Raw genomic sequence first — 12,272 nt, forward strand, 5'->3', positions numbered from 1 at the left:
ATTGATCATTTGATTGTGTCTCTGGTGGTCACAGTTATCTGTCTCATGATAATCTTTGACTTTATGCCAAGCACATTAGCCAGAGAACATCTATCCAATCCGTTTGCTCGTAATAGCGATGAGAAGGTTCAGCAAAAATTGGGGCAGCAGGATTTGGATATTGGTACTTGGCTTGGGCCATTTATCCATCCACCCATCCATCCATATACTTTATACAGTAAATACGGTAGGTACAATTAACAGGAAATAATACTGAACTGATTTCTATAAAACTTTGTAGCAAGGTGGCTCATGGGCCATCAAAGGATAAGAAAAAAAAAAGACTTCACTGTTGAGTCATTATTACATCAATGGAGCAATCCGCCCGCCAGAATCATAATAGCACAGCCCGCCTATTCATCATTCTCCGTGCACCAGGAAGTAGTCGACTAAGAAACAAACAAATGGATAACAAACACAAATGCGTGAATCCTTGAGAGCATCTACAGATTACAACCACTACAATTACTAAAGTATTGACCAGGACGGTTTCAAAAATTGAATCAATTGTGAAGAAAACAAGCGCGGCATAGTTTTTACAAGACACTTAATAATTTGAACTTCCTGACTCTTGTGTTTCAGATGACGATCAATAATCAAGTAACCAGCTAATCTGTAGAGCCTACTGCCTTCTACCATGTCCCACTCGCAGCACTCGCAGCGAGGCACCCATGGCCGCGCCATGAGCTCTGAGGAGAGGTGCTCCGTGATGGTCAACAAGACTTCCACACCGGTGCACAAGAGTGCATCATCCTCTTCTTCGTCCCAGCGTGACAGCCGGCAGGTACTGTACCTTTCAAGCCCCAACAAGCATTGTAACAGTTACAAAAAGAAGCAGTGAGCCCAAAAATATACTACTTTGTTACATTTTAATGAAATGGTAATTGTTAGGTATTATACAGCGTGTCCCAAAAGTCACTACATACTCATTTTTTTCTATATTATTTCAGGTATCAGTCGGACAGACGAGAGCCCATCAGCATTTGACAGTTTAGTCTGCAGTTTTTGTAAGCCTACCACTCGTTTGCCCATGGCTTGCCAATTTACATGGAAGCAGTGTTGCAAAATTGCCACCTGGCAAAAAGTTTTTTCTGTCCCCCACTGCAGTTCAGTGCCAGTTTCAGAAGCTCTATGGCAGTCATGCTGCTCCAATGCAAAGTACAATTTTGCGCTATCCATGGCAAGTTTCTCGAAACAGCATCTGTTCTTGACAAACCACATAGCGGAAGGCCTTCTAGTGCCACCACTGATGAAAACATCAAACTTCCAGAGCAGGTGTTTACGTAAAGACATGGAAAGTCTATCCAGAGGGCTGTAATGGAATTCAGCATCAACAAAAGTTCGATTCAGCGGAAGCTTCGAAGAGTGATATAGCTTTACCCGTAACAACTTCAGGTTGTTCAAAGGCTTCAAAGCTTTTATCACTATTCCAAGCATCCGCTGAGTCGAGCTTTCGTGGATGCTGAGCTCCAGTGCAGCCCTCCGGGTAGACTTTCGAATGCTTTGTGCGATTGCCTGCTCGATGAGTTCGATGTTTTCATCTCTAGTGGTAGGCCTTCCTCTGTGTGGTTTGTCAAAAACATATCCTGTTCCGTGAAGTTTGCCATGGATAGCATAAACTGTACGAAGTATCAGTGCAGCATGAGGGCCATAAAGCTTCTCAAACTGGCACTGAACTTCAGCCGCGCACAGAAGAACTTGCCAGACAGCAATTTTGCTATTCTTACAAAAACTCAAAAGTCTTAAGCTTTCAAACGCTGATAGCCTCACGTCTGTCCGAATAATATCTGAAACAAAATAGAAAAAAGGAAGTCTAAAGTGACTTTTGGGGCACCCTGTATATATAGGACGGAAAAAATAATGAAGCAAATTTTTCCACTGAATGAAAGTGGAAGCTATGGCATCACCACTTTACCATCGGCACCAGGTTCTAAATATTTTATGAGGGACTGTTGGAGGCTTGGTGCTCTTTTGGTCATGTGGCACGCTGTGGTATGCTGGGTGGGAGCCTATGTTCTCATCGGAGTGCTCTAAGGAGGAAAGGGACTTAGTTTGATGAGAGCTGAGGCCTGTTAGGAAGCGCACAGTTGAGTCCTTGAGGCTGGATAATGCAGACAGTTAAACATCCTCCTCCTTCACTGTTCATTGTTTCTTAATGGCTCTTGATAACGTCGTCTTCCTGGGTGAAAGCGTAAAGTATTCCATCAACTGAAATTACGATGATCTACTTATTCACCTTTTCTCATTTATCTCCTAAAATGACCTTATAAAAGGTCAGGAACTGGCAAAGCTGCAGCCACGGAAATTCAAGAAATTCAATCTTTGTCTTGTTAGTAGAAAGCTCCAAGTTAGAGAGCAGAGGGGGTAGGAACGCGTTACATTTACTCAAGTAGCATTTTGGATAAATTGTACTTGTCAGAGTAGTTTTAATGCAGCATAAGAAACTGTACTTTTACTCCGTTACAATGATCTACATGCCGCTCGCTACTTGTATTTATCAATTATTGCATATTTATCGATTTTGATCTGTTTAGACTACGACTTCCACATTGGGCGCTCTTTGTTTTAATACAATGTAACCACTAGTGACGTTGAACTCTAATTCACCAATTGAACGACACAAGACAGTCACATGACCGCACACAACGTGTTCTATTGGGCTGAGATATAAACACGAGATACGCCAGCCCGGCTAACTGATGTGCCTACGTTGCAGCCACGTTGGGAAGGTCACCGTTCCCATAGAAGCCAAGGGCGCGTGGCTGTATTTACATTTCAGACAAGAACAACAACAGCTTTCATGCATTGTATTATTTGCCTGGGACTGTCTGCCCAAATGTGGATATTCCATCCCACATCTAAGTTGAGAACAGCTTGCGGTCAGTTTCAGATGTTTTTGTTATTTGTTTGGCTGTGCATATTAGCCCGCATTAGCCCTATTTTATGGTCATAAATTACTGTCAAACATTTGGGTACGTGCTAATCTCGTTCACACACACACGCTTGTGCACGCACTACCCACACACACACACACACACACACACACACGCACACACTTCACATTCACATTTTATTGAGTTATAGTTTAATTTTAGTTGTATTTCATTTGACATTCATGCTCTGACAAATCAGAAGTTACCATTTACTGAGAATTTTTAATTTTTTCACTGAGTAATTTCTAACAGTTAAGTAATTTTCGGGAGGAGAGCTTTTTACTTGTACTTAAGTAATATTACTTTCAAGTAACAGTATTCATACTTGAGTACAATATTTGGCTACTCTACCCGCCTCTGTTAGAGAGCATTGTATTTATGGTAAAATAATACTAGTAATGCTCTAGTTCTGCTAAATAGTGTAGTAGGGGAGTTCCCGTGGTCAATCCAGATACAGTTCATTATTTATCAACCACACAGGTAATTCAGATGATTGTTGAGGGACATATTTTGACTTTTCTATACATTTCATCCACAGATTTATGATATAATCAATTTCTACTCTATATTGAAAACAAATAATTCATTATATCCATAATTCTAAGCATGACAAATGCCTACGTTGGAAGAACGGCTGTTGAACCTTGAGCCTGAACATTGCTGATGCTGATGGTACTATTTAGTATTTTGTATTTTCTGTGCACGCTGATCGTTCCCTTTATGCCCACAAAGGAGGCACAGAAGATACGTGGGAAAGTGTTAGGCTAGTTTGGCTGGGCCCCAGTTTTTGTTGAAAAATAATAGGTGGACAGTTTCTTGATGGGAAGCCTTTAATGAGATCCAGCCCCCATTTTCAAATCAATACTTGACACGTTCCCCATTTGCTGACAGTGACTTGCTCGTACATTTATTGTGGTGTTATGTGTTAATTTGTCCATGTCCAACTTTGTATTTGTTAGTGGCTCACTAAAATCACTATAGATCAATCAGTCATGTTTTTAAATATCACATTGACTTTACAAATGTTCTTGGGAATTAAGGAATATCTACAGGTATGCATACCTGTAGATATTCCTTATTACTTGTCCTCATTAGGGTAGCAGGTGGGCTGTAGCCGAACTGAGCTGACTTTCGAACTGAGCTGACTACTCACATTCACACAGATGGACACTTAAGTCTTCAATTAATTAATCAAACATTCATGTTTTGGGAATGTGGTTGAAAGCCAGAGTACACTGGGGAAAAACCACACAAGTACAGTGAAAATTTGCTCACGCCACTCAACAGGACCTGAGTCGAGATTGAAACCCAGAACCTCTCGACGGTCAGGCAGACGTGCTTGGGCGGAGGCGTAAAACCACAAGGCAGTCATTGAAGCTTTTCCTATTCCATGACCAGTTACTACTGTAGCTTTGACATGCATAAAGGTTGCATTACACTCCCTAAAGGACACTTACACTGCATGCACAGTTGCTCTTAAACTGACAATTTCAACAGAAGTACAAGTGTGCTGCCACTTCTTTCAATCATCATTACTTGTCTAACGGGATGTTTGGCCTCCATAATCACCCTTGAATTATGAATAGTGTAGAAGTGGTGGAATCTCTTTGGTAATGCTCCTTGGTACTCCCTCAGACTCAGGGACATTTACTCCTTAGGAGGCATTGCAGAAGCAGATGTGTGCATGAAAAACTCATCGGAAGTGGGACACTGCACTGATATTTATAGTGATGATTTAGCTTAACATGTCCAGGAGGAGTGCTTGTCCTTGCGCAGTGAGAGTGTTACTGTAATAATTTAATTCATTGCAGGCATCAAAATTGGTACAATGCTCTCTGCAGGTTGGGAATGAAAAGACTCGATTAAACCATTATGTGTTAAATGTTCCCGCAACACAAAATATTGCTTTTCACAGAAAAGTGTGATATGATCAAGTGAAAAAAAGGGGGAGTAGACCAAGCTATTTACATCTTAGCAAAGAAGACTCACTCACTCACTCGTTTAAATTATTCTGCAGTAAGATCAATAAATGTGAGCAGGGTGCATGAAATCAAATTGGCTTCATTCATTTATGCTTTGAGGGTCAAAGAACAGGAGTTGTCTGGCATGAACAGTAAAGCAAAGCAAGGAAGCAACTTCCCTGCCTGTTTGGAAACAGTCTAAAGCTGTAACGTGACCGCAAAGCCATAGAGACAACCTCTTTAGTATACCCACTCATGTGTCCGTTGCATGACCTCTAATCATCCCGCCCATCCCTGGGGGCTTTCCTGGAGGGTTCACCTTGGTGCAACAGTCTTCCAACCAACCATCACACTTTAGGCACGATATATGACAGAAAAGTTCCATGACTGGTGTCACAAAAGATATGCAAACACAAAAGAGGGGTTTTCTCCTTCAGTGTGGGCAAGACGATCAACTAGTGTCGTCTACGACGAGATCCTCCTGCATTTGCTTTGGTCTGTGCACGAGAAGAGGCGAGAGTTGTGGCAGAACAACTTGTGGCTGCTTCACCATGACAACACGCCTGCTCACAATGCCCTGAACATCCAAGACTTCCTTTCCGAGTCGAGCAATTTATTTTCCTCTTTCCAAAGCTCAAGAGGGTCATCAAGCGGACCGGTTTTGAAGATGACATCATGATGACAGTGACGACGGAGCTGTGAAGGGTCTCGGAAGAATCCTTCAAGGAGTGCATGAATGTGTGGTAGAGAAGGCTGAGAAAGTGTGTTAGACTCCAGGAGGATTACTTCGAAGAAGAAAACTTTTGTGACACCAGTACTAGAACCTTTCGGACACACTTTGTATAGTAGTCTTGTGGGGAGTATAACTCAGGAGCAGTGTGGTGAAGGTTTTTCCCATGGCCAGATAGGGAGGGTGCCTCCTCATGTCTGAGGCTGTAATGCATTAATGTGCTGCTCATTTCATAGTGCATCACACGGTGGACTATGTAATGACCAGCTCGGTCAAAGTATAGGGCATCCACTTCTTTTTTTACATTGCCTTGAATATTGATGTACTTTTTGCTAATTAAGTTGTACACCCCCAATAGCTCAAGGCCACTGACAGGAGGGCGTAGGGTGTTCACAGGAGACGCATTACCTCATTACCAAACAGATCTGTTCAGCTGGTCTTTTGATTAAACAAGCTGTTGTCACCTTTTCTTAAGTGCTTTGCCTACCAATGTCAGGCGTCCTCAAATATATGTACTGAAGGTTACATCAGGCTCAGGAACAAAGATTTACAGTCTGCATATATTATAACTGAGTCAACAAATATATTATGGAATCCTTTGTAGATTATCTGGATGGTAATCACATTTATCCTTAAGTCGTATCCCCAAAATCAAATTTGGGACTACCCAATTGTGGAGAATACCACTGACTTTAATGCCCTTCTCTCTGGGCAGTGGGGTAATACCTGTCCCTGCCTGACCTTGCCGTCTCTTTGCTCCAGAGACGTTGCTTTGATTTACAGACCCACTAAAAACAAGAAGCGCATAGTCAGGATGAAGCTAATGGAGGAGAAATACTCAGAGCACATGAGGGATGTGATAGGGGGAACACAAACATTACGCGAGAGAAACGAATGAAGAGTTTCCTCCATGAGACTGCGGGCATGAGAGTCATCTTTTTTTTTCTTCTAACATGTACATCTCCCCTTCTGGAGGAACAAGCAGATCAATTCTGAGACTGCATTGTTTTGTTCTACTTCAGGAGACAGACAGCTGGGAAATCATCGAGGGGCTGAAAATTGGTCAGAGCAGCATCCAGAGGCCAGATAAACATGAAGGGTTTATGCTGAAGAAGCGGAAATGGCCTCTGAAAGGCTGGCACAAGGTGGGCCCCATTGGCAGCTTTTGTTCTTAGAAAAACACTTTCAAGCAGTAGCTGATAAAAGTTCCCAGTTGGAATAATTGCTGCTTCAAAAAAGGTAGCTCTTCAATACCAATTCAACTGTTATTTTCTTTTTAGACACCCCAAATAAGTCCCTAGCCATCACACCAGCACACAATGCACCATTTTGAAAGAAACATATTTGAATTAACGCTATTGCAGCTACAAACTCACTAGGGATTCATAGTCAGGTTTTGCCCTATTGTTTTTATTAACACAGGGTTGTTTTTTTCCTCTGCAGCGATTTTTTGTTTTGGACAATGGGATGCTGAAGTACTCCAAGTCCCCCATTGATGTAAGTAACCATGACTCAAACCCCCAGGCTCAAGCAGGCCAGCCTGGCAACAATGAGTCAGCTGGAATGTTTGCAGCAAAAGTTGCAGTGTTTGAGTTGCTTTAGCTTTGTGTGTTACACCAAAATGGAAGCATCTTGCTAGACACTAGTGATGAATCAGTAATGAAGACTATGAATGTCAAATGTATTGTTAGGCTCCACCAACCCGTGACCCTAGTGAGGATAAGCGGTAAAGAAAATGGATGGATGCATGGATAAAATAAAAAAACAGTATCCGTATCAAGTAGTAAGAAACTACTGAAGTGTAAAAAAAAAAAACAAGTACTGATGTCGAGATTGAAAATACCAGCTGCATTTATTCTTTACAATACATAATACCTCATTTTATTGAATGTAGTTATAGATAATAGATGCAATAATGTATTGCGCAAAATTATGTCGAGCTTTAATCGTGTGTCTCAGATCCAGAAAGGCAAACTGCATGGCAGCATCGACGTCGGCCTCTCTGTGATGTCCATCAAAAAGAAGGCTCGTCGTATTGACCTGGATACAGAGGAGCATATCTATCATCTCAAGGTAACGCCATGAGTCAATATTGTCATTTCACTATTGACTGAGCCGTCAAGCGGATGGCCGAGATCGCATAAACGCTCTCCTTCTTAGGTAAAATCCCAAGACATCTTTGATGCCTGGGTGTCGAAGTTGCGACATCACCGCCTTTACCGACAGAACGAGATCGTACGATCTCCTCGGGACGCCTCCATGCGGATGTTCCCTCCATCGGCGGTTGCAGAGTCTCCACAAGCTGCTTCAAGTGTTGGACATGACACCAAGGTCACTTGTGACACAAACTATTGTGAAATGTTCGCAGAAAGTCTTAGTCGTGGAGTGAATTGTCTACCTCTTTGTTAAAAGGTCATTGTGGTCTCTGCAGAGTGATCAGACTAATGGCTGTGAATGTGTGGTCGATTAGTGTCTATTGCTGTAATGGTTACTTGACAGGTAAAATGAATCTGTGCATTAGGATGAGGGAAGTATTTTTCTGTCTGGCGTCTAGACACATTGTGTTCTGCTTCCTTTATCAATGAAAACAGTCTCCACTGTAGACTATTTCCACTGAAGGTGCCAGTATGTTAGACAGTATGTCTAAAGCAGACCATTACATCCCATAGTCAGAATCCAACAGAAAGGAGCTCCCTGAAGTGCTAAGAAAACACTCCATTCCTTCCTCCTGTCTTCCATAATTACATTCTCCCATCCCTTCAGACACAATTTGATATGATGAACATCTATGCATCACCTCATTAGTCTCTTGTCAAAAGAAAACCTGCCAATCAAATTAATATTTCTTCCAGCTGTACCTCATTTAAAAACTAAACGATTACAAATGGAAAGGGCTGCTGCTGTTTATTTTTTAATTCTGTATGGTTTGACAGAGCAGCACCTTTCCTGAGTAATGACAATACAGTGCCCCCCGCATAGTTGCCATTCGGTATTCATGAATTTGCGGCTTTCTTTAGTGAACCTATCCCCGTTACTCATTGAAAACTAATCCTAGTCACTATTTTTGTGCTCAGGCCAAAGCAAAGTCTAACAAAAAAATATTGGCCTAGGGCCAGGAAACCATGTTGAAGTGAGGGGATGAGCTTCATTTATTCAGAATAGACACTGACAACCACAAAACCTTTTTTGTGGTTGTCAGTTATAGATTTTCACTATTTGTGACTGAACACTATTTGTGACTGTACTGTGTTTATTTTTTGTCCTATTTTTTATTTTTATTTTTTTTTAAATATGACACCAACCCTTGTATCCCTCTAAAGCAAGTTAAACCCAGTGGGTTGCCATGGCAAACACCAGTCCCCACCAACAGCAGCCTGCCAGTCTCCTACAGCAACGGTCAGAGCAAGGTGGCTGCTTGGCTGCAAGAATCCGAGGAAATGGACAAATGTGCAGAAGGTGTGTTTCTGTTGTCTATGTTCATTTTGGGAGGATGCACGATTCTTGCAAATATCCTCTCAGTGTGTGTCCAGCAGTTATCCCTGATAACATACTGTCATCGTAATCAGCATCTTTCAACAATAAAATCATTTCAGATCTTGCGCGTTGCCAGTCCAACTTGGCCGAGCTGAGTGGCCTCTTGCAGAGTCTGGAGATTTTACAAAGGACTCAGTCGGCACCCAACTTTGCAGATATGCAGGTTGAAAACACACGCACACGCACGCACACACACACGCACTCACACACACACACACACACACACACACACACTCATATGGGGTACTAGCGTGCACTGATGTAGAGAGGCCACATTTGGAGTTCTGTGTGACTTGGCTTTTGTGTATTTATTTAAAATATACAGGTTGCCCAAAAGTCACTTCACACTTTTTCTGTTCGGTTCAGGTATCATTTGGACAGACGTGAGGCTGTCAACTTTTGACAGTTTAGGTTTTGCAGTTTTTGTAAGCATTTAATTCCCTTGCCCATCACATTGAAGCAACATTGCAAAATAAAACTTGCCACCTGACAAGAGGTTTTTCTGTCCCCGACTACAGTTCAGCACCAGTTTAAGAAGCTTCATGGTTGTCACACCGCTCCACCACATTACGCTATCCATGGCCATCTCTTGAAACAGAATCTGTTTTTGACAGCATGCAGCGGAAGACCTGCGACTACCACCACTTACGAACAAAATCAAACTTCTCGAGCAGGCGTTAGAGCTTTTGTGGATGCTGAGTTCGAGTGCAGCCTTCCGTATAGACTTTCTCTCATCTGCTCTGGGAATTTTTTATTTTTATTTTTTTCCATCAGCGGTAGTAGTAGCAGGCCTTCCCTTGCGTCCATCCATCCATTTTCTGAGCCGCTTCTCCTCACTAGGGTCGTGGGCGTGCTGGAGCCTATCCCAGCTGTCATCGGGCAGGAGGCGGGGTACACCCTGAACTGGTTGCCAGCCAATCGCAGGGCACATAGAAACAAACAACCATTCGCACTCACAGTCATGCCTACGGGCAATTTAGAGTCTCCAATTCATGCATGTTTTTGGGATGTGGGAGGAAACCGAAGTGCCCGGAGAAAACCCACGCAGGCACGGGGAGAACATGCAAACTCCACACAGGCGGGGCCGGGGATTGAACCCACAGTCCTCAGAACTGTGAGGCTGACGCTCTAACCAGTCGGCCACCGTGCCTTCCCTTGCGTAGTTTGTCAAAATAAGATCCTGTTTTGAGAAACTTGCCATTGATAAATTGTACTACATGACGCAATTAGGCAACGCTGCTCTAATGCCAATTGGCACGCCATGCGCAAAGAAATGATAGGCTTACAAAAACTGCAAAGCCTAAGCTGTCAAATGCGGATGATGGTCAACATCTTTCCGAATGATACCTGAAACAAAATAGAAAAATGGAAGTGTGTAGTAACTTCTGTTTCGTAGCTTGTCTTATTTTTTATGTGATAAACAACATATAGTGTGCATGAAGGAGCTCAGAAGCCTCTTTCACTTTAGCAAAAAAAAAAAACATGAGGTTTGCCAGTCTAAGAAAGTGTCAGTTTCCTCCATTCTATTCCCAGACAGACAGCATTCATTCATGCTTATCCACAGACAGAATTCAGTTATGCTTATCACCACCATCAACAGCTTAGCGCCACTCATCATATTTGCCTCAGAATTTTGTTTGCTACTCATTCGTTGGAATGTTGTCTGATTTCTAACTTCACAACAGTCAATTTATGTCGACTTTTGCTTTTGTGTGAATGTGTTGTCTTATTAACCACTCGACTGCATACTGTCATCCACATTTGCCACATAGACGGCTTGCGTAGAATTGTCAAAGAAAGAAAAGCGAATGAACAGAAGATGGAGGACAAAAAGTGTCGGCAAAGATGCAAAATTCCAGCTTCAGGTACCACTTTTTTGTTTTGTTTTGTTGTGCGCCACAAACACGAAAAGAAGCCTGACTCAGTCTCTCAGACATGATTATGATTTTGTGAAAGTCTTGCTTGAAACCCCCCCAGAGCAGAGGTCTCGAATTTAAAATAACAAGTTGAACAAATGTTTTTACTTTTTATTTAGTCTTTTTAGCTTAAAACTTACATTAATGGTTGTGGGATCTTTTTTTTGTGTGTGTGCGCCCAGTTTTGCTCTCATTTTGCTTAGCATATTGTGTGCTTCCTATAAAAACACTGGGCTTTCATTCACAGAGGTTTTACACAGATAAAAGAGTAAAAAGCATTTGACCGTGCGTGCTTGATTTGCAAACATCTCTACGATGAATCCCTCTCATAATATCGTAGTGCATAATATGTATTTGACTTCCATGGAATAACTTTACAGACACAACATGACTGCGCTTCTCAGTTGATTAACCCGCATCGTCTCTCTTTAGGTCCCGCTATCATCCAGCATGTCGCCTGTCCGCCTCCACTCATCCAACCCTAACCTCTGCGCCGAGATGGGGGACTTTCAAGCTCCCGTCTCCCGGCTGACAGACAGCGTAGAGTGTACCAGTGACTACATTAAACTGCAGGAGGAGTTCTGCACCATTGCCCAAAAAGGTAAGCATACAACCCCAATTCCAATGTCGTTGGGAGGTTGTGTTAAACATAAATAAAAACAGAATACAATGATTTGCCAAATCATGTTCAACCTATATTTAATTGAATACACTACAAAGACAAGATAATTAATGTTCAAACTGATAAAACTTTATTGTTTTTAGCAAATAATCATTAACTTAGAATTTTATGGCTGCAACATGTTCCAGAAAACCTGGGACAGGTGGAAAAAAAGACTGGGAAAGTTGAGGAATGCTCATCAAACACCTGTTTGGAACATTACACAGGTGAACAGGCTAATTGGAAACAGGTGGGTGCCATGATTGGGTATAAAAGGAGCTTCCCTGAATTGTTCAGTCATTCACAAGCAAAGGTGGGGCGAGGTTCACCTCTTTGTGAACAAGTGCGTGAGAAAATAGTCGAACAACTTAAGGACAATGTTCCTCAACGTACAATTGCAAGGAAATTTAGGGATTTAATCATCTGCCGTCCATAATATCATCAAAAGGTTCAGAGAATCTGAAGAAATCACTGCATAGTAAGCGGCAAGGCCGAAAA

The 12,272-nt window shown here is 42.2% G+C and overlaps 1 protein-coding gene across 6 annotated transcripts in view; it reads left to right on the forward strand.

The window, feature by feature from the left end:
- Positions 1 to 12,272, forward strand: part of osbpl6 (oxysterol binding protein-like 6) — a 34,724-nt gene that overhangs the window by 8,813 nt on the left and 13,639 nt on the right. For 5 of the 6 annotated variants that reach the window (XR_009769554.1, XR_009769555.1, XM_061691518.1 and 2 more), the window contains exons 2-10: positions 622 to 823; positions 6,686 to 6,808; positions 7,107 to 7,160; positions 7,623 to 7,736; positions 7,824 to 7,994; positions 8,984 to 9,119; positions 9,257 to 9,360; positions 10,970 to 11,062; positions 11,546 to 11,714. Coding sequence is in view for 4 of the 6 variants with exons in the window: in XM_061691518.1 (XP_061547502.1) it covers positions 677 to 823; positions 6,686 to 6,808; positions 7,107 to 7,160; positions 7,623 to 7,736; positions 7,824 to 7,994; positions 8,984 to 9,119; positions 9,257 to 9,360; positions 10,970 to 11,062; positions 11,546 to 11,714 (1,111 nt within the window). In the remaining 2 variants the exon portion in view is untranslated. The remainder of the gene's footprint in view (positions 1 to 621; positions 824 to 6,685; positions 6,809 to 7,106; positions 7,161 to 7,622; positions 7,737 to 7,823; positions 7,995 to 8,983; positions 9,120 to 9,256; positions 9,361 to 10,969; positions 11,063 to 11,545; positions 11,715 to 12,272) is intronic. The other variant, XM_061691521.1, reaches the window with a different exon arrangement.

Source organism: Phycodurus eques, chromosome 12 (assembly GCF_024500275.1).
Source record: "Phycodurus eques isolate BA_2022a chromosome 12, UOR_Pequ_1.1, whole genome shotgun sequence".
NCBI lineage: Eukaryota > Metazoa > Chordata > Actinopteri > Syngnathiformes > Syngnathidae > Phycodurus > Phycodurus eques.